The 21,736-nt window shown below is 39.8% G+C and overlaps 2 protein-coding genes across 3 annotated transcripts; one reads left to right on the top strand and one right to left on the bottom strand.

The window, feature by feature from the left end:
- Positions 1-9,441: 9,441 nt before the first annotated feature.
- On the bottom strand, positions 9,442-14,992 carry polm (polymerase (DNA directed), mu). 2 transcript variants are annotated; one of them, XM_034709461.1, is made up of 11 exons: positions 14,472-14,992; positions 13,450-13,624; positions 13,113-13,211; positions 12,814-12,984; positions 12,663-12,734; positions 11,466-11,586; positions 11,261-11,393; positions 10,371-10,473; positions 10,043-10,294; positions 9,884-9,967; positions 9,442-9,797 (listed from the first exon to the last, which is right to left on the bottom strand). In XM_034709461.1, exons 1-11 carry the CDS (start codon positions 14,648-14,650, stop codon positions 9,711-9,713), a joined length of 1,476 nt encoding a protein of 491 aa, XP_034565352.1. In that variant the 5' UTR covers positions 14,651-14,992; the 3' UTR covers positions 9,442-9,710. The 2 variants fall into 2 exon arrangements, with proteins under 2 accessions (XP_034565352.1, XP_034565351.1); XM_034709460.1 differs by having other exon boundaries at positions 9,884-10,294.
- Positions 14,993-17,170: 2,178 nt separating this feature from the next.
- LOC117831462 (N-acetylglucosamine-6-sulfatase-like) lies at positions 17,171-21,106 on the top strand. Its single transcript, XM_034710170.1, has 3 exons — positions 17,171-17,566; positions 20,447-20,590; positions 21,014-21,106. The coding sequence occupies exons 1-3, from the start codon at positions 17,387-17,389 to the stop codon at positions 21,104-21,106; spliced, it is 417 nt and encodes a 138-aa protein (XP_034566061.1). The 5' UTR covers positions 17,171-17,386.
- The last annotated feature ends 630 nt before the right edge of the window (positions 21,107-21,736 follow it).

Below are 21,736 nucleotides of genomic sequence, written 5' to 3'. Positions count from 1 at the left end.
CGTCAGGCGCTGCTGTTTCTGAATTTAAACATTAAATCTTAGAACGAAGCTTCTGATACTTCTTTTCCTTTAGATCTCTACCAGCAGCCCACTTCAGAGTCCTCATGATGTCCTGATGGAGTTTAAATTCACAAATTGCTCTAAATGTAATTCACACATCAGAAACTGATCATTTAAAGTTTTAAAGTGATTTAAAAATGATGCAGAAGAAAGTGCTGCATGCTGAAATTTAAAAGCATGATTATTTGTCATTACCAAACTATAATCACACCAAGTCAACCTGTCACTACTGAAAACATTTAATCCTGCCTGTAATTAATGCTATTTAATCCATTTGTAACATTTGTATACACCTAAATTTGTATTCTCTTTATCTATCTATTCTTATTTTTACTTACTTTATTTTATTTTATTTTACTAATTGAAACTTTGCCTTGATTGTATTATGTCTGGGTTGCTGCAACAACTGAATTCCCCCCCAGGGATCAATAAAGTAATATTTTATCTTATTTGTCAATTTTAAAACAAGAAAAGTGAAAATAAAATCTGTATTTTTCATTAGAACATACCTGTGTTATTAATATGTTTACTATGCGTTAAAATTATAAATATGCTTTAAAATGTTAAATTTGGGTTAGAATGTTAAATTTGCGTTAAAATGTTAAATTTGCTCTAATATATTATTTTTGCTTTAAAATTAAAAATTTGCTTTAAAATGGTAAATTTGGGTTGAAATGGTAAATTTGGGTTGTAATGGTAAATTTAATTTAAAATTAAAAATTTGCTTCAAAATGTTAAATTTGGGTTGAAATGTTAAATTTGGGTTGAAATGTTAAATTTGCTTTAAAATTTAAATTGACTTTTTAATGTTAAATTTGCTTCAAAATTAAAAAAAAATTGCTTCAAAATGGTAAATTTGGGTTAAAATGTAATGTTTGCGATGAATTATTAAATTTGGGTTACAATGTTAAATTTGCTTTAAAATGTTAAATTTGGGTTGAAATGTAATATTTGTGTTACATTATTAAATTTGGGTTCAAATGTTAAATTTGCTTTAAAATTTAAAATTTGCTTTAAAATTTAAAATTTGCTTTAAAATTTAAAATTTGCTTTAAAATTTAAAATTTGCTTTAAAATTTAAAATTTGGGTTGAAATGTAATGTGTGCGATAAATTATTAAATTTTGGTCAAAATGTTAAATTTGCTTTAAAATGTTAAATTTGCTTTAAAATTTAAAATTTGCTTTAAAATGTTAAATTTGCTTTAAAATGTTAAATTTGCTTTAAAATTTAAAATTTCTTTAAAAATGTTAAATTTGGGTTAAAATGTAATATTTGCGTTAAATGATTAAATTTGGATTCAAATGTTAAATTTGCTTTAAAATGTTAAATTTGGGTTAAATTAATACATTTTCTGTATGGATGATATATTATGGTACATATTTCATTCTCTCTCAGATTTCTGTTGTTGAAGTTGCTTCAGGTGGAGACAATGTGATATAAATATCATAAAAAGCAAAGATGGATACTCTTCTGTGTTCCATTATTTCTCTAAGAATGCATAGAAAAAGTCAATAATTATTAATTCTGACATTTAAACTCCAGTGAAGTTAATTCATGAGGTAAACAATGTTGTTTTTCTGCATCATGTGAGTCATAAGACTGATTTCTGTGTGATCAGACCGGATCAGACCGGATCAGAGCTGCAGACTCTGTTTGTGTCTCTCACACTTCAAAGAGCAGCAGAGCTTCGTGTCTCCGACCTGGATCACACCTGACGAGGTGGAGCAGTGATACTGGACAGACAGACTGATGCAGAGACCGTCTCTCAGACGCTCTTTGAAATGTTTAACTGGAGCAATCATCGGCCTGTTGTTCTTCTTCTGTGGTTTGAGTCATTTAAATAACTTGATAAAATGTTAAATCCGTGGATTAAAACTGTCTTTCAGGACAACAACAACAGTTTGTTTTCAGCTCTGTGGTGATGCATTTGAAGATAATCCTCCTCCTCCTCCTCTGAGATGCACAGAAGGAGAGTTGAAGTGAACCATGAGTGTTTGAGTAAATGTCTGTGAGTATGTGGAGGATTCAGTCCCCTGTAATAAAAACCCTCAGGTCGTCTTTACTGCCTCCATTTTGCTTTAATTTAAATTGCTCAATCTAAACACATCCCTCCGCTCCCTCCATCCCTCTGTCCCCGGCGTGACGAGGGGAGTCGTGGGGCCTGCTCGTCCTCCAGGACCCGTCCTCCAGGACCCGTCCCACCGGCCCCATCAAAGCAGCGGGAGCCTTTGATGAGTCTGATAGGGATCAATGGGAGAGGGGAAGAGCTCTAACTGACTGTTACAGACGGGGCGGGACACTGCTGGAGACTGCCGGCTCGGAGGATCAATGATTATTGAGCGTCATCAGCTCCTTCATCTGCATAGAGGATCCATTCAGATCCAGAATCACACGCGGGTTCAGGGTTTTTGTGTGTTAAACGGACTCATGATAAGACAGCTGGTGTTTTCTGTGTCTTTGTTTTAGGGGGGAAGACTGAGAACAAAAAGGAAAGTACATTTCATTTGATAATGATTCCTCAGTATTTACACCATCTGATATAGGGACCTACAATATAGTACGAATCAGTAACACTAAATAAAAAAGTGGGATAAGATACTTCACTGCACAACTCCATGAAGGGTTTGAAACTTTACACCACGATAACACAAAGTGACAGATGATATTGTAGAATGTTATATCATAATGAATTATACTGGATTTGGTCACATTGTTCAGTATTGTTTGTATCATAAAGCCTGTAATGAAAGGACAGGAAACTAAACAATATGAGACAAGTCGATAAGATATATTGAATTGTATGATAGGTAGGATATAATATAATTCAATACGATAGATACAGTATGACAACACAAAAAAACATCGCACAGCACGATACAATACGACATGAAAAAATAAGATATGACACATCATAATGCGACGCGTCACCACATGGCGCGATATGATACCACACGAAACAATACGATACGAAACAATACGATAAGAAAAAATACGACACGAAACAATACGATACGAAACAATACGATACGAAACAATACGACACGAAACAATACGATACGAAACAATACGACACGAAACAATACGACACGAAACAATACCACACGAAACAATACGATACGAAACAATACGATACGAAACAATACGATACGAAACAATACGACACGAAACAATACGACACGAAACAATACCACACGAAACAATACGATACGAAACAATACGATACGAAACAATACGATACGAAACAATACGACACGAAACAATACGACACGAAACAATACGACACGAAACAATACCACACGAAACAATACGATACGAAACAATACGACACGAAACAGTACGATACGAAACAATACGATACGAAACAATACGACACGAAACAATACGACACGAAACAATACGACACGAAACAATACGACACGAAACAATACGATACGAAACAATACGACACGAAACAATACGATACGAAACAATACGACACGAAACAATACGAAACGAAACAATACGATATGACATGACATAATACGATGCGACACGACACGATATGATACCACACGAAACAATACGACACGAAACAATACGATATGACATGACATAATACGATGCGACACGACACGATATGATACCACACGAAACAATACGATACGAAACAATACGACACGAAACAATACGATATGACATGACATAATACGATGCGACACGGCACGATATGATACCACACGAAACAATACGATATGACACATCACAATGCGATGCGATACGACACGGCATGACACGACATGGCATCATTTTGATAAGACACGAAACAATACGATATGACATGACATAAAACGATGACATGGTACAATACAACATGACACAATATGAAATGAAAATTCTTGACACAATACAATATGACACGAAACAACATGACATGACACCCTATAATACGATACGATAAACTATGGTATGATGCGTTACAATGCTAGACTAAACGAGACAATATGGTGAATACAATATGAATACAAATTGAAACATTAATACAGAAAGATACGATACAATAAGATGTTATACGATGTGATGCAATATGGCATGAATCCATTACCATATGTTACATGAAAGAAGATGTTATGTGTTAAATGATAGAATATTTTTAGAGATTTATTAGAAAAATAAACAACAGAATTGAAATGAAAACAGACTAAATCAACCTAAGAAAAATCAATAGATGGTCATCATTTTTTTACAATGGGAGAAAAATATGTATATAAATAAAGAAGACACTAGAGGGCTCAGATACATGGGATAAAAAATGACAGGATTTATTCAGGAAGATAAATTAGCTTAAACTCTGTATTTTATTCTGTTCTTAAAGGATGTCTTCATGAGTAAGAGATGAGCGCTACAGACCAGACGTCCATGAGAGATGTTTAATGTTTTAAAGGATTTATTGATAATGAGAAAATAAAACTCCTCCTCCTCCTCCAAAGAAAGTTCCCCTGAGCTCCATCTGTCTCAGTTTGTGTGATTTTATCTGTGAGAGCCTGATAACGCAGAGACGGGAGCAGATATTACCTCTTATATGCAGAGATCTGAGGACGACCATGTTGGGACATGTGTCTCCTGTCTGTCAGAGTCCCGGGGGGGTTGGAGGGGCGAGGGGGCGAGGGGGGGGGATCAGAGGTGTGTTTGTGTCCATAACAGAGCAGCAAACAGGCCCATTAGAGATGAAAGAGTCTGAATGGAGCCAATCAAAGACCAGCTCAGCGGGAGGCCGTTACCCCACAGACACAGAGACAGCAGAAGACCAGGACCAGAGACTACCCCTGCCCCCATAGCAGAGAGGGAGCTATTACACACCCAAACACACACACACGCACACACACACACAGCTCATCTGTTGAAATCAGATGATAACGGTCTGGAATTAAAGCAAGTTTTCCTTTCTTTAAAGCTCCTGCAAGGGAGTTTCTGTTGGTGTTGACTTTGGCGCCCCCCTGTGGACAAAATTATATCTCTTAAAAAAACGAACACATCCTGTTGTATTGTGTCATAATTAGTTAAAATCTCTTTGCAGGAGCTTTAATTTACAATCCCTATTCCACACCTGGACTCTCCTACTACAGAGCCATGCTGTTGTAATCCGTGCAGAATGTGGTTTTGCTGAAATCTGTAAGGTCTTCCTGAAGACGTCATGGTCTGGATGGCAGCATGTGTTGCTCCTAAACCTGTAGATATTGTTCAGCATTAATGAAGCCTTCACAGATGTGGAAGCTACCCATGCCATGGACTCTTCTGATCCCCATACCATCAGGGCCGCTGGCTTTGAACTGTGAGCTGATAACAAGCCGGGTGGTCCCTCTCCTCTTTAGAGCGGAGGACACAGCGTCCAGGATTTGTGACCCATGACTCAGTCCATCTTAAACCGACTCAGGTCCAGAGAAGTCTCTGTGATTCTGGATCAGGTTTACATATGGTTTCCTCTTTGCATGGTTCAGTTTTAACCTGCAGAGGTGGATGTAGTGACTTCCACTACAGAGTCATGTCTCTGTTTATAATGCAGTGACTTCCACTACAGAGTCATGTCTCTGTTTTTAATGCAGTGACTTCCACAACAGTCATGTCTGTTCTTAATGCAGTGACTTCCACTACAGAGTCATGTCTGTTTTTAATGCAGTGACTTCCATTACAGAGTCATGTCTGTTTTTAATGCAGTGACTTCCACTACAGAGTCATGTCTGTTTATAATGCAGTGACTTCCATTACAGAGTCACGTCTGTTTTTAATGCAGTGACTTCCACTACAGAGTCATGTGTGTTTTTAATGCAGTGACTTCCACTACAGAGTCATGTCTGTTTTTAATGCAGTGACTTCCATTACAGAGTCACGTCTGTTTTTAATGCAGTGACTTCCACTACAGAGTCATGTCTCTGTTTTTAATGCAGTGACTTCCACTACAGAGTCATGTCTGTTTTTAATGCAGTGACTTCAACTACAGAGTCTTGTCTGTGTTTAATGCAGTGACTTCCACTACAGAGTCTTGTCTGTGTTTAATGCAGTGACTTCCACTACAGTCATGTCTGCTTTTAATGCAGTGACTTCCACTACAGAGTCATGTCTGCTTTTAATGCAGTGACTTCCACTACAGAGTCATGTCTGTGTTTAATGCAGTGACTTCCACTACAGAGTCATGTCTGTGTTTAATGCAGTGACTTCCACTACAGAGTCATGTCTGTGTTTAATGCAGTGACTTCCACTACAGAGTCATGTCTGTGTTTAATGCAGTGACTTCCACTACAGAGTCATATCTGTTTATAATGCAGTGACTTCCACTACAGAGTCATGTCTGTTTATAATGCAGTGACTTCCACTACAGAGTCATGTCTGTTTTTAATGCAGTGACTTCCACTACAGAGTCATGTCTGTGTTTAATGCAGTGACTTCCACTACAGAGTCATGTCTGTGTTTAATGCAGTGACTTCCACTACAGAGTCATGTCTGTGTTTAATGCAGTGACTTCCACTACAGAGTCATGTCTGTGTTTAATGCAGTGACTTCCACTACAGAGTCATGTCTGTTTTTAATGCAGTGACTTCCACTACAGAGTCATGTGTGTTTTTAATGCAGTGACTTCCACTACAGAGTCATGTCTGTTTTTAATGCAGTGACTTCCACTACAGAGTCATGTCTGTGTTTAATGCAGTGACTTCCACTACAGAGCCATGTCTGTTTATAATGCAGTGACTTCCACAACAGTCACGTCTGTTTTTAATGCAGTGACTTCCACTACAGTCACGTCTGTTTTTAATGCAGTGACTTCCACTACAGAGTCATGTCTGTATTTAATGCAGTGACTTTCACTACAGAGTCATGTCTGTTTTTAATGCAGTGACTTCCACTACAGAGTCACGTCTGTATTTAATGCAGTGACTTCCACTACAGAGTCTTGTCTGTGTTTAATGCATATCTATGAAGTCAGTGTGGAGGATCAGAACTCATGAAAGCGTGCTGTTTAATGTTGCATCTTAACAGAAGCTGTGCGGTCTTCAGGGGCAAATGGGTCAGGATCTTGTTTGGGGAATGCAGCTCGGTGAGGGTGCAGAGGAGGAGCCGTGTAAAGCGTGGGACTTCATTTGTGGGACTCAATGAATTTACATTTACACAAACTACATCCCCTCTCGTCTCTGTTCTCACAGGAGTCCAGACTCTCAGGCTCCTCGTGTCTCTTTTTACTTCTGAAAACTTTTGCTTCACACATTCGGTGTCAAAAACAGTCACGTGTCGATGGTGATTATAAAAGGAAACGTAAAAATAAAAACAGCCTTTATTCCTCCGCTGTAACTCTACACGCTGACACTGTGCAGGATTGAAGTTAGACGTTAATTTTAATCCACCTTTAAAGTGAAATTTAAGGTTAAATCGTCAGAAAGTGTGCACAGGTCAGAGGCGTGGATGAGAGAGGAGCGGAGGTGTGAGCTGGGACGCAGTCTTTGATGTTAAAGTGGTATTTAGAGGTTAATGAGGCTGTTAGGAAGAGGTGGAGGAAACGCCCCGGCTTCACACTCACACACGGGAAATGAATCTGTCCTCTGAGGTCAGGGAGGATCTCTGGGATTAAAACATAGAAACCTTAAACACAAAGCGACTGGTTCAAGTGTAGGAGGAAAGAGAGTTCAGGTAGTTTAGTCAAGGTGTGGGCTTTTTAAAGGACGTGAAGTGGAGTCAAAGAAGCATCTCAATCTCTTCTTTAAGTTCTGGATTTCAGTGAATGAGCGCGTGGTCTCTGCAGGTTCCTCTACTGTGGTTTCTTCTGAGTTAACGTACAGATCAGACGATGGGACGTTATAGAAAGCAGGTCACAGCTGCACACGTGTGTGGGAAGTGTGTCAAGCTGCCTGAAGCTGTACGACAACACAACACACACCAAACAATCACAAAGTCTTTACATTTACTACATCTATGTTCTCTCTTTGTTTTCTGTTATGTGATATTCTTCAGTCCCAGCTCTGTGTTGTCTTATCTGAAGAAGTGTAACAGTGTGGATCTTCTGATTGCATCAAACTCCTGCTGCAAAGTCTTTCTTTGAAACCTGATCTCAGGAAACGCAGCACATTTAATCCCATCACTGTGCGTCACTATGCCGTCTCCTCTTTTTTGTTCCTGGTTGGAATAAAATTATAAAGACTGACACCTCCCTGATATCTGTGATATGCAGGGAAACAGGCCTCAGGATGTTTGGAGCCATCTTCTTTTTTTAACCAGTAATTCTAGTTCAATCACACCTCAGGCCAAAACAAGATACAAACTGCTGCACCCGACTCAGAGCCACGTCTGTTTATAATGCAGTGACTTCCACTACAGAGTCATGTCTGTTTTTAATGCAGTGACTTCCACTACAGAGTCATGTCTGTTTTTAATGCAGTGACTTCCACTACAGAGTCATGTCTGTGTTTAATGCAGTGACTTCCACTACAGTCATGTCTGTTTATAATGCAGTGACTTCCACTACAGAGACATGTCTGTTTATAATGCAGTGACTTCAACTACAGTCATGTCCGTTTTTAATGCAGTGACTTCCACTACAGAGTCATGTCTGTTTTTAATGCAGTGACTTCCACTACAGAGTCATGTCTGTTTATAATGCAGTGACTTCCACAACAGAGACATGTCTGTTTATAATGCAGTGACTTCAACTACAGTCATGTCCGTTTTTAATGCAGTGACTTCCACTACAGAGTCATGTCTGTTTTTAATGCAGTGACTTCCACTACAGAGTCATGTCTGTTTTTGATGCAGTGACTTCCACTACAGAGTCATGTCTGTTTTTAATGCAGTGACTTCCACTACAGAGTCATGTCTGTTTTTAATGCAGTGACTTCCACTACAGAGTCATGTCTGTTTTTAATGCAGTGACTTCCACTACAGAGTCATGTCTGTTTTTAATGCAGTGACTTCCACTACAGAGTCATGTCTGTGTTTAATGCAGTGACTTCCACTACAGAGTCATGTCTGTGTTTAATGCAGTGACTTCCACTACAGAGTCACGTCTGAGTTTAATGCAGTGACTTCCACTACAGAGACATGTCTGTGTTTAATGCAGTGACTTCCACTACAGAGTCATGTCTGTTTTTAATGCAGTGACTTCCACTACAGAGTCACGTCTGAGTTTAATGCAGTGACTTCCACTACAGAGACATGTCTGTGTTTAATGCAGTGACTTCCACTACAGAGTCATGTCTGTTTATAATGCAGTGACTTCCACTACAGAGTCATGTCTGTTTTTAATGCAGTGACTTCCACTATAGAGACATGACTGTTTATAATGCAGTGACTTCCACTACAGAGTCATGTCTGTTTTGGAGTATTGGTGCAACACATTTTGAAAGCATCATCAGACGAATGCTTTAAGATTTAATTCACATGTTTTAATTGAAGGCATCAGCAGTAACAGGTCATTAGATTTAACTTTAAACTTTAACAGGCATTCAAGTTTAAATCAGCAGCAGTTGATTCTTTTCATATGATATTTTTAAAGTGAATATCTGACAGTAAAAGGAGCAGTACAGTGTGTTTAAACTCTGAGAGAGAGTCTTTTTGAGGAGCAGGGATTGAGGCTCCTCTCTGCTCTCTGTGGTGCCGTGTGAGCTCACTTATCTGTCCTCCTGCAGGAGCTCAGGCGTTCCTCTCAGAGGGGGGAATGAACTCCAGACCAAGGTGAGAGAATATCTCCTCCTCTGACGTCGCTCTCAGATACCGCCCCTTTAAAAAACAAACAAAAAAACATCCTTTAAATTCAGCAAGAATAAAAAGATGGAGGAGTTGAGGAGGTGTGTTTGTGTTTGTACCTGCTGGCTGTCAAACAGAGCGTGGCTGCTCAGAGACATCGACCTCTCGTGACCCGCCCACCGCCGCAGCTCTCTCTCAAACAACTTTAAAAACAACAGAAGAAGTTTAAGTTTCTTTAAAGAGGAAGAAAAACAAAGAGGTGGGTTTTTAAAAGTCACCTTGGATCCGGTCCAGCCGAGAAGAGCGAACGCAAACTGACTCATGGGAGAGACGACGAGGTCCACCCTCACAGCCCGCCAACCTTTCCTCTGCTCCTCCTCCGTCAGCATCTCTCCATGTTTGACTTTCTTCAACAGTTTAAAGATGGAGAAACATCTCTCAAAGCGGTCCATGTTCGAGGACGGACGCCCCGGACCCTCCTTAGACTCCAGGTAAGAGTTTCTTGTGGTTTTCTGGTACAGGAGGAAACCCTGAAGAGAGGATCAGATTCCTAAGAATGACTTGAGTCCATGTTTTCAAAGTTGTTGATGGAACAAATAAACGTACCTGAGCTTCCAAACTAGAGACCACTTTGGGCATCAGTCCCTCCTCTCTGCCCTCCTCTGGGTGGGTGATCAGGAAGTCCACATCATGACCGGTCTGCTTCCCCCTGCAGAGAGCAAAAGAGGGTTTCCAGTGTTCTGCTAACACTACGCTTCCAACATGCAGGCCTGCTCATCGTACCTAAAGTCTCTAAAAGTAGTATGGGAGGTAGAGCCTTCAGTTATCAGGCCCCTCTCCTTTGGAATCATCTACCAGTCAGGGTCCGGGAGGCAGACACCCTCTCTACTTTTAAGAGTAGGCTTCAAACTTTCCTTTTTGATAAAGCTTATAGTTAGAGCTGGATCAGGCTTGGACCAGGTCTTAGTTCTGCTGCTATAGGCTTAGACTGACACACTGGGATCCTGTCTTTCCCTCTCTCTCCTCTCTCTGTCTGTCTCTCACTTTAACTCTTCCTGTCCCATTAAAGTTACTAACCATAGACCGACCTGGAGTCCCTGAGCTCCCTTGTCTCGTAGGTTCCTCTGGATCTCTGCTGTAGATTCCTTTTTTGGGGTCTGTTATTCATCCTTTCTTTCCTTCCTTCCTTTCTTCTTCTCTTTCATTCATTTTTCCTTTAATTCCTTTCTTCTTTCTTTCTACCTTTTCTACTTTCCACATTTCTTCATCCTTTATGTCTCCTTTCCTTCTGTCATTCCTTCTCCTCTTTTTCTTTCTTCTGGTCTCCCTCTCTTCTCTCTTTTCTTAGACCTTTCTGGAGTCCCTGAGCTCCCTTGTCTCGTAGGATTAAGATGAGATCAGACTGAGTCCTGCCTGGAAGATGGGACTGGATCTGATCCGGTCTTGAGGATTACAGATGTGAGAGATTAAAGAGAGGTAGAGGATCACTCTCTTACCTCCTGAACCCTCCGATCAGATTCATCTGTGCCCCTGGTAGCACAGAAACAACGACCCGCTCTACGATTTCACTGATGGAGTCCGCCTCTGCTTTAGAGACGGGCTGGTTCAGATCATCGTAGTGATCCAGACCTGAACAAAGCAGACCATCATGCTTAATGAAGTTTATCAAGTTTGATCCAAAGACATGATGCACACACACACCTGCCTGCTGGGCCCGGTTGAGCGTCTGTCCTGAGTCTCTTAGCTGCTGGAGGTCGAGTATCCGCTCTCTGATCCATCGGTCTGCTGTTTTCACGCCGACTCCAAAAATTCCAGTCAGAACCTGAAATCCACACATTGAAGGGTTTCAATTGACACTAACTTTATTTAAAAAACAGGCTTAACAAAGTCTTTAAAATCTGCTCATCATCAAACACACAGGAGGGACGAGGTGCATCAGTTAGGGACTACTTCCTGAGGCGGATTAATCCACATTCTGTTCATGTCTTTGTTTGTTTTTATGGAGTTTGTTTACAAAAGATCACAAAGAATATCACAAATAATTCACTATGAGTCACTGCCTGACTTCGGCCACTAGGTGGTGCTGCTGAGACAAGAAGAAGCACAATCAGCTGATCTCATCACACTTCCTTTATGTTTAATCCATCAGTCCTTTAACTAGTCGTCAGATAAGCTGTAACAATATGTAAAATAATGTTTTCCACTTCTTCTCACGCCTCTTTCTTTCAACAGATGTTTTTTTTTTTTTTTTTTATTAAAACACAAAATTTAAAAAAAATCTAAAGACACAGAAAGTGAGGCTCAGTGGATGAAGCTTGTGAAAAAACAATGTTTTGGAAGATGTAATATTTTTGTTTTCATTACACAAACTAGGATTTTCTTTCAATTTCTGTAATTCCTCTTTTAAAAAAAGAGTCAAACTTGTGCCAATAACATACTTTAAATAAAGCTTTTACAGGAGCTAGAGGAGGGAAGAATGTTGACCTATGACTTATGGCTCCAAAGTGTTGAATAAATCTTCAATTTGACACAATTTGTGAATCTAAAAGAAGCAAAACTTGCAGAAAAATTGGGAAAATTGACTCCATTTGCAAATAAAGCGAGCAAATGCACCATAAAGGTGATGGAAAAATATGAATATTTCAACTTTTATTAGTGTTTTCAAGTCAAAAGTAAAGATGAAGGAGTTTTGGATGATAAAATAAAGAAAGGGGGAATAAAAAAGGGAAAAATGTGCAGAATAAAATCAGAAAATCTAAAAAACAAAGGGCCTTTATTTCAAATCTGAGTGATATGTTTTCTGTTGTATCTGTTTGATTATTGAGAGAGTTTTCAGATTGTTCTTAAACACTGGAGAGGACTGGTTTACTTCATTAAGTCCACCCTCAGCTGACCCACCTTCAGAGCTTTATACCGCTCAGACTGCTTCGTAGATTCAACCTCACTGGACGCTCCATTCTCCAGAACATCCTGCGAGCAGAGAGGATAAAACATGAACTCTCAGAGATCCTTCAGGTCTGCATAAGTCCAGGACAGAGGGAGGACTCACCTTGATGACTCTGAGCGTGTGATCTCCCAGACAGGGCAGCCCTCTGAGCTGCGTCATGCTCGTCACCGCTTCAGGGAGAGACTTCAGGACGGCGGCGGCTCGACGGAAAGCGACGCCTCGTCCTTCCTCGTCGCTGAGCTCGGCGTTCTCGGCGAGGAGCGACAGAGCATCCTGAGACACACACACACACACACACACACACACACACACACCCTCAGGCTCTCTGAATGTGACACCACCGAGATGTTATGTAGTTAAATGTTCTGATGCATAAGGTCTTGACTTTACAGGGGACTCACTGTGAGGACGGTGTTGTGGTTCTCCAGAGTGGTTCTCCTCTGACAGGCGTAGCTCGGCACAGAGAAGGCCACCACCTCTTCTTCAGGAGTCTGCTGCTCCTGAGAGATCAAACCCGGACAGTCCAAGTTTAATAATCAAACACTTTGATCCTCTGCTTCAAAATGAAGTCACTTTTCTTCAGACCTGCAGCATCAAGTTTAGATTAAATTCTGCATTCATCAGGTGTGCAAAAACAGCCTCCATGCACCTGCTTGCTGTGTTCTACTTTCTTGCAAAACATTCATCTCTTGCTCCTCCCATGAGGGATCAGTTTAGTCGAGCTGAACTACGACGTACCTGAAGTCTATGTCGGTTCAGTATCTGCACAGGAAGTCCAGCCTTCATGCTCTCTGTGAACCAGCTGATGTCCAGGAGGTGAGCAGACGGTGTTTGACCTTTGACCTGAGAGTCGAGCCACGTCCTGACCTCTGAAGCAGAGTTGTTCTCAGAGATGACGTGCGTGACGGTCTCACTGTGGAAAGAGGAGATTCATCAAGTGAGGAGAGAGACCAATCTTAAATTTGTTAATTTGTATTCTATCTTTATTTATTTATTTTATTTTAACTTATTCTATTTTTACTTATTGAAACTTTTTCTTGATTGTACTTATGTCTGGGTTGCTGCAACAACATAATTTCCCCCTGGGGATCAATAAAGTAATATCTTATCTTAAGATGTTGCAGATATTCTTTAAGTATGGATATGATCTAGATATTCTACTTTTACCAAACAGATTGCACTAAAACCAAATTTTTCTTTATTTTTTCATGGAACTTCCTCCCCAAACTCTTTGTTTCTGCAGAAGTCTCTTTATTTTTCTCCATTTCTGAATCTCACATAGATTTATTTTGTTATTTTTGAAGGTTTTTATTATTTACACAGCTTTCAAATACCCCACAACCACTGTAAGATGGTAATACTGCATTAAAGTGAGGGAATAATAAAAGAAAACACACAAAAATACATTTTAATGATGATATAATGAAAACATAAACTATTTGATTATCTATTATTTAATGATTATTTGAATATTCAAAAATAAGACTCATTCTGACTTTGAAAGTTTGCACAAAACAAGCAAGAAGAGGACTATTTTATGAATTTGTCGTCCCAAAAATACCATTAAATGATGCAAAGAGTACAAAAGTTATTTATGTAAAGTTGAATTTCTAAATTAAGACTTTTTTCAAATAAATTAATGAAGAAATCAAACAGTAAGACATGCATTTTAAATAGTTTTTCTTCATATTTAATTTAAATAAAGTTTAAAAAGTCTGTTTTTTGTGCTAAATGATTCTTATGAAATAACTTGTCTTTACCTGAACTTCTCCTCCACTTGAAATCCTTTCTTCCTGCTGAGCTCAGACAGAAAACCTCTTCGACTTGCTCCCATCTTTCTCTCCAGCAGGAACAAAACCACCTGAGGAAACTTGATTTGATCCCCAGCTTTGCTCCCTGTCTCTGAGGAGACCACTTTCCTCCTCTTTAAAGGCACCATGACTCACTCTGTGTTAAAACACTCATAAAAACAGGCTAAAATTTAAAACTACAAACATGTTTATATAAAAAGATCCTTAAATACTGGATTCATTTGGCAGGTTAGTCCTCAGCTCTCTTCACTTCCTGCATGCTGGTCTGTGTTTCTGAAGCTCTTCATCATTAAAAGTGATCTCAGTTTATTTAAAGTCTTCATCGTGATGAAGCTGAGCTCTCCTGTGAGTCAGACTTCATGTTCAGAGGCAGGTAAGTGGAATAAAAACCCACTTTCTGCAGCTTACTTATCTTCAGAGTTACACCGGATACAGCTGTGTGTCGGCACCGGCTGCACATGCGCGGTACCAAAATAGATCCGACTGGAAACATGCGCTACGCCGTCAAGTGGCCCAGTACGGAAGCTCAGAGCTGCCATTACAGGAAAACAGTTGTTGATTAAAAAAAACATTAAAAACACTTTTATCAAAAAAATGTAAGATAGACTTTATAAAAGTTTGAATTCTGTAATCAGACATAAATTCTGCATTGTATTTTTCTGGTAACATTTTTATTGACTTAACATATTGAATACATCCATCACAAAGTTCAAGTTCCCACTTTTAAGAGTAGACTTAAAACTTTCCTTTTTGATAAAGCTTATAGTTAAGCTGGATCAGGCTTGGACCAGCTTTTGTCATGCTGCTATAGGCCTAGACTGCCGGGGGAACTGGCACTGACACTGGGATCCTAGCTCACCTTCTTCCCCCCAACCCCTTCATCACTTACTTTAACTCTGCCTGTCCCATTAAAGTTACTAACCATAGACCTTTCTGGAGTCCCTGAGCTCCATTGTCTCGTAGATTCCTCTGAGCTGCCGTAGACGTCCTCCTGCTGTGGACGATCTGGACTCCAGCTGATACGGACGTGCTGGACTCCAGCGGCAACAGCTTCTACGACTCGTCTCATCACTATCACCTCTCTCTCTTACTCCCCTCTATCTGTCTTTCCAGACCCAACTCGGTCGAGGCATGATGGCTGTCTAACATGAGTCTGGTTCTGCCTGAGGTTTCTGCCTGTTAAAAGGAAGTTTGTCCTCTCCACTGTAACTAGCTAAATACTGCGATGTGCAATGCTCATGATGGATTAAGGTGGGGTCAGACTGAGTCTTACCCTGTCTTGGTGTTGGGTCTCTGTTCATAATTTGACATAGTGTGGTCTAGACCTCCTTTGTTTGTAAAAGCGTCTTGAGATAACGTTTGTTGTGATTTGGCGCTATACAAATAAAGATTGATGATGATGATGATGATGAGTTTTATATTACTTTAAGAACACAAGGAAATATCATACATGTCAACCCTCCTCCTTACCCCCAAACATTGTACCAAAATGTGATAAATAATAAGAACAAATGAAAATAAAGAAGAAACAGTGACAATAATAATAATGACAAAAATATAAATAATAAATAGAATTAGTTATGATATTAAGAGAGTAATATACAATATTAATATAATATAAATTAAGATAAATAAATGATCAAAAATAAATAGGCAATGCACAGAAATAGTCCATGGAATAGTATTAATGAAATACCAAATAAGATCCCAGGTCTTGTGAAATTTATCAGAGCAACTTCTAATACTGTAGTTAATTTTTTCAAAATAAAGAAAGGACATTAAGATTACAAGAGAGGCAAAAGCTGTTATTGAAATACTGAATAACAAATATTTAATTTTGTATATTCAGTAAATAGTGTATAATTACCAAATTTGAATTATATACCACCTAATAATGCTTAGTATTTTTTTTATCTACATTTTTTTGCTTGTAAGTCTTTAAAATATATGATTATTTCCATTCATAATTTTGACATATGCTATATTTTGGACTTTAAAAACCCCAAATATTACTAATATATTAATAATGTCATAGTTTGGGGTTTCATATTATTAAATAATTTGTTTTTGTTTATTTTGCATTTTAATTAATGTTTTTGTCTTTATATATTTTACATTACTTTATATATTAAAATTTGGAACAATTTATTTTATATTTTTTTGCTGTGCTATAATATCAATCTATAACTAGCATCAGTTTTGTACATTTTAATTTGGTATTTATTAATTTTGACAAATCATCTTCAAACTTTTTGAATGTAGTTTTTAATTATTGGTCAGTATTTCATATTTATGACTTACATTTTAAAGGTTGAAATATTTATGATTTTACATCCCTAACTCCTAAGTCTGATCTTGTAGGTTACATTTTTATTCAATAATTGGACACATTATTTTTTATTTTATTTATTCATTCTAATTATGATAATCTTTAAGTTGATTTATTACCTTTTAGTTGCCATTAATTGTCATATTCGATTTTTACATTTTTCATTATTACATGTTTTTCATTTTAATGTGATAAAACATGATTTTATGATTTCACTTTAAACACACAGAGTATTTTATAATGTGATGTTCAGACCTCAGCAGAGAGGAAACTGAGAGTTGTGTAAAAGTGTTAAAGTCCACGTTGAACAGTTTGTTCTGGGTGTTCACTCCTCCCACACTCAGCCTGATCATATGACCTCAAACACTCGATCCACTTCCTCAAACTGTGGAGCTCCAGCCTGCACGCGCTCAGCCAACAACACATCCTCCCCCCTCCGAGCAGGACCCGAACCCCGGACCCGAACCCCGGACCCAGGTACTTTCTGTCGGCGTGCGAGCAGCTGGCGTCCCGGAGCTGAGGTGGTTCAGGTCTAATGGCACGTCCGAGACTCGGAGCTGGAGCGACGGGGACCCGGCAGAACCCAGCAGCTGCCCTCGCGCTGCTCCTCGCGCTGCTCACCTGCTGCGTCAGGTGCGCAGAACCCAGAGGAGCCAAACCGAGCAACATCATCCTCATCGTGGCTGATGACCAGGATGTGGAGCTAGGGGGGATGGTGAGTCTGACCCACCTCAGAATCCCAGATCTGTCTCATTAGGATGAGTTTAAAGGACCTTTAAGTTCCTACCTGAGACACACTCACCTGTGAGTTCCTGCAGAGTGTTTACAGACACACAGGATCACATGCAGAGTTCTACTACCTACTTTTATGGAGTTTATATCAGTTTATTATCTGCTTTATGGGGAAACAGGAGTCTACAGAAGGCTCTCTGATGTTCCTGAAGAGACTTCCTGAAGTCAGGGGTGTCAAACTCATTTCAGTTCAGGGGCCCACATACGGCCAAGTTTGATCTGAAGGGGGCCGGACCAGTAAAACCAGAACATAATTCAAGATTCAAGATACTTTATTGTCATTATGCAGGCATAACGAAATTTTGCAGACTCCCTGCAAGGCACATAAATAAAAACACAAAGAAATAAGTAAAAAGTAATAAAAACATCCAGAATAAAATATTTAGAAAAAAGTGAAAGTGCAGCTTAGTGCAAGTCCTGTTTTGACTGTCAGTAAAGGTGTATGTGTATGTGTATGTGTGTGTGTGTGCATGTGTGTGCATGTGTGTGTGATAGAAGTAGTCTGTGTATTCAAGAGGGTGGATGTGGGATGATATACAAATGTTCCTAATAACTAATAGAGAAGGACAACTCCAAATGTTTCCCTTTGTTTTAGTGCAAAGAAAGATGTTCACATTACATGAACTATCTTCTTAGAAAAACAGCTGTAGTATTTTTGGCCATGATGAGTCTCATAGTGGGCCAAATATGATATTTTTGAAGCACTGAAACCTGCACACAGGTTACTGAGTCACCTGACACAGAGTGTGTAATGTAAACTTCCCTATGATGGACTCCTCAGCTCCAGCATGGACAGTTTGCTTGCTGGACAGTGTTGTATGAAGGGGTGTAGGTCTAAGGTAGACGCAGATGTATGGTATGCATGCTCATGATATGTGGCTCCTTTTGAAAAATGTGGATCCACAGCTCCTACTGTGACAAGTTTACATATATTTAAACTCAAAGTGCTCTAAAAAGGTCTGAATTTCCACTGGATTATGCACAGTGCAAATATTATTTCTCCTCACTTTGAGAAAGAATGTCCCAGAGCATCGTTCAGGTGTGCTCCATCAGCACCATGATTGCGGTTAATGAGGTTTCCCATGCAACCTGGAAAACCTGGAAAACAGCTGACCCGTTTTCCAATACTGGAAAATGGGAGAAAGCTATTCCAACATGACTGTGTGCAACCTGACACGGTTAAAAAAAACACATCCCCATTCAACATTTGTGGCCTTCTTTGTCATTCAGAATCAGAATCAGAATCAGCTTTATTCGCCAAGTATGCTTGAACACACAAGGAATTTGACTTCAGTAAACTGTGCTCTCTTTGTACAAGGCATAAGAATAGGAATAAGAATAAGAACTACAATGAAAAATAAAATAAAAATGTAATAACAATAACATCAGCTATAAATACAAAGAAACAACAAATAGGCTTGACTAATATGTACAGGCTAAAATAATATGATATAGTGCAGTGGTGAGTTGCAGAGGTAGTTTTACATTATAAAATAGAAGTTAAATAATACAAAAAATAGAAATATGGAATTCTGCTTTGAGAATTGTTGCATTGCATATTTACAGAGAGTATTTATCTGACAGGTGTGACACTGTTATGGTTTAGTGTTCATCAGAGTGACAGCCTGGGGGAAGAAACTGGTCTTATGGCGGGTTGTTTTGGCGCACAGTGATCTGTAGCGCCTGCCGGAGGGGAGGAGTTTGAAGAATTTGTGTCCAGGGTGTGAGGGGTCAGCGGTGATGCTACCTGCCCGTTTCCTGGCCCGGGACCGGTACAAGTCCTGGATGGGGGGCAGGTCGACACCGATGATTTTTTCTGCAGTCCTTCTAGTCCGTTGCAGTCTGTGTTTGTCTAGTTTGGTTGCAGAGCCAAACCAGACAGTGATGGAGGTGCACAGAGCAGACTGGATGATGGAGGTGTAGAACATGATCAGCAGCTCCTGGGGCAGGTTGAACTTCCTGAGCTGACAGGAAGTACATCCTCTGCTGGGCCTTTTTTCTGATTGTGTCTATGTGGGAGGTCCACCTCAGTTTCATTTAGGTCAGTTTATGCTCTGATCCTCTGATTATTATTATTTATTTATTTCAGTAAGGCAGCTTCCAGAGTCCTTTGCTGTCTCTTTTCTTTTTTACTTCGCTAATTTAATATTTTTGAGAACAGAGACAGCTGAGATGTTGCCCATCAGTGTTACTTGATTGCACTAATAAAGTGAAGTGCTGTACATCTGTGGTTGCATTGTTCTATAATCAATTTGCCATCATTTTAAAGCATGTAAGAGATGATTTCATGGATCGCCATAGACTGCACGTCTTTCAATGTAGACTTCCACTGAGAGGAACATGTTAGACTATGTAGGAACTAAATTTAGACTGTCATACCGGCTTGATCATCACTCCTGGAAAATGATCTCTGGAAAAGAGTGGGAACCCTGGTTAATGTCTTCTCTATAATTCTTTCCCTTTTGGAAGTCATCCACGGGCCGGATTGGGACCTCTAGTGGGCCGGTTTTGGCCCACAGGCCGTATGTTTGACACCCCTGCTTTAATCAAAGACTGAAATGACGAAAAGTCAACATGCTGAACTATTTAAAGGCAGCATCACACTTTAGCACAACATCCAGCTCATAATGACACCTTCAAACCTGCACAGCATGATGTGTGAAGTCAGCGGTTACTTTACTGAGCGTGCAGACCACACCTCGTGTAGATTGAAGCATTAAAGTGTCTGATTGTTGTTTAAAGGTGAGTTTTGAGGCATATCTGCACACTGGGTCTCACTTTGTCTCTCTTGTTTTGTCTGCAGACCCCCATGAAGAAAACTAGAGCTTTAATAGGAGACGCAGGAGCGACCTTTGTGAACGCTGTGAGTATTTCTTTAAGATGGTTCCTGTGTGAGACGCAGGGGAACTTCTTGATCTTGAAGTTGATGTTTAGAAGCATAAACCTTGTTTGAGTTTGAGGATGTGAGCAGCTTTCATAAGGACTTGGTCAGAGAGTCCTCAAACCACAGCTCCTGTGGGGGGTCCCTGGTGTAAAAGCTCCTAGTAGAAGTGAACCACAGAGCGATGGAAGAGGAACACGATGAGCTCAGTCCAATCCAGCATCTCAGGACTTAAACGATCTGCTGCTCACGTCTTGGTGCCAGATACCACAGCCTCACCTTCAGAGGTCTAAGAGGAGTCCAGATCCAGGAGAGGCTGCACAGTATCAGACTATATTCTGCGACTGGATTGCATCACATCCCTCGCTCTGAAACTCGTGTCTGTCACCTTTTGACTCGTCAGGACCCTCAGAGTCACATGTTTCAGACGTGACTGAGCGCTCGGTTATTTCCCCCTCTCTACTTCTCACTTTGAACATCTGTTCTTAGCAGCAGCAGCAGCAGCAGCAGCAGCAGCAGCAGCAGGGAGAGTCTGCCACACTTCTCAGGAAAGCAAAACTGAAACTGAAGCAGATCATTTGATGACTGCGTGATCAGAATGTGCAGAGATGTAACTTTTATTCACACAGCAAGATATCAAAGCGTTTAAACACAAGGATATAAAAGCACAAGTTACGAAAGAAACTCTCTGGCTCCCTTACTGATCATCCGGCTGTGTAAGATACTTGATTCTGATTGGTCAAAACCCCTTGATGATGGTTATTAACTTTCACTAAAATGAGCAACACCAGAGACAAACTAAACCCACGTCATGTCAAATCAATCCGTGCAAACCCGCTCAGAGAAGAAGAAGGAGAGCTGGATGAGGACAGGTTCATGTTCAATCCACCGCAACAGGCAGAGAAGAATCCATCACCATGGAAGGATCACTGACGAGGAATCACTGGGACTTTGTAGTCAGTTGAACGAAGAGGCTTTACATCCAGGAGACCGCTTCAACAACAGAAATCAAACCTCCATTAAAAGTTGCTTTTAGTCCCTGACACGCTCAGATTGCTGCTCTAAGAGTCTGACCACGTCAGAGAAAGGATCCCTGCAGAGAGAGAGCTTCTTATTTTAAACAGAATCAGCTGCAGACTTCATTGAACAACCATTTGTGCACTCAGTGAAACACAGGAGTTGTTTGTTGACCATGATTGTGTTGTTGTGTTT

Source organism: Notolabrus celidotus, chromosome 19, assembly GCF_009762535.1.
Source record: "Notolabrus celidotus isolate fNotCel1 chromosome 19, fNotCel1.pri, whole genome shotgun sequence".
Taxonomy (NCBI): domain Eukaryota; kingdom Metazoa; phylum Chordata; class Actinopteri; order Labriformes; family Labridae; genus Notolabrus; species Notolabrus celidotus.
Note: the sequence above shows the minus strand (reverse complement) of the source record. Positions and strands in the feature narration are given on the sequence as shown.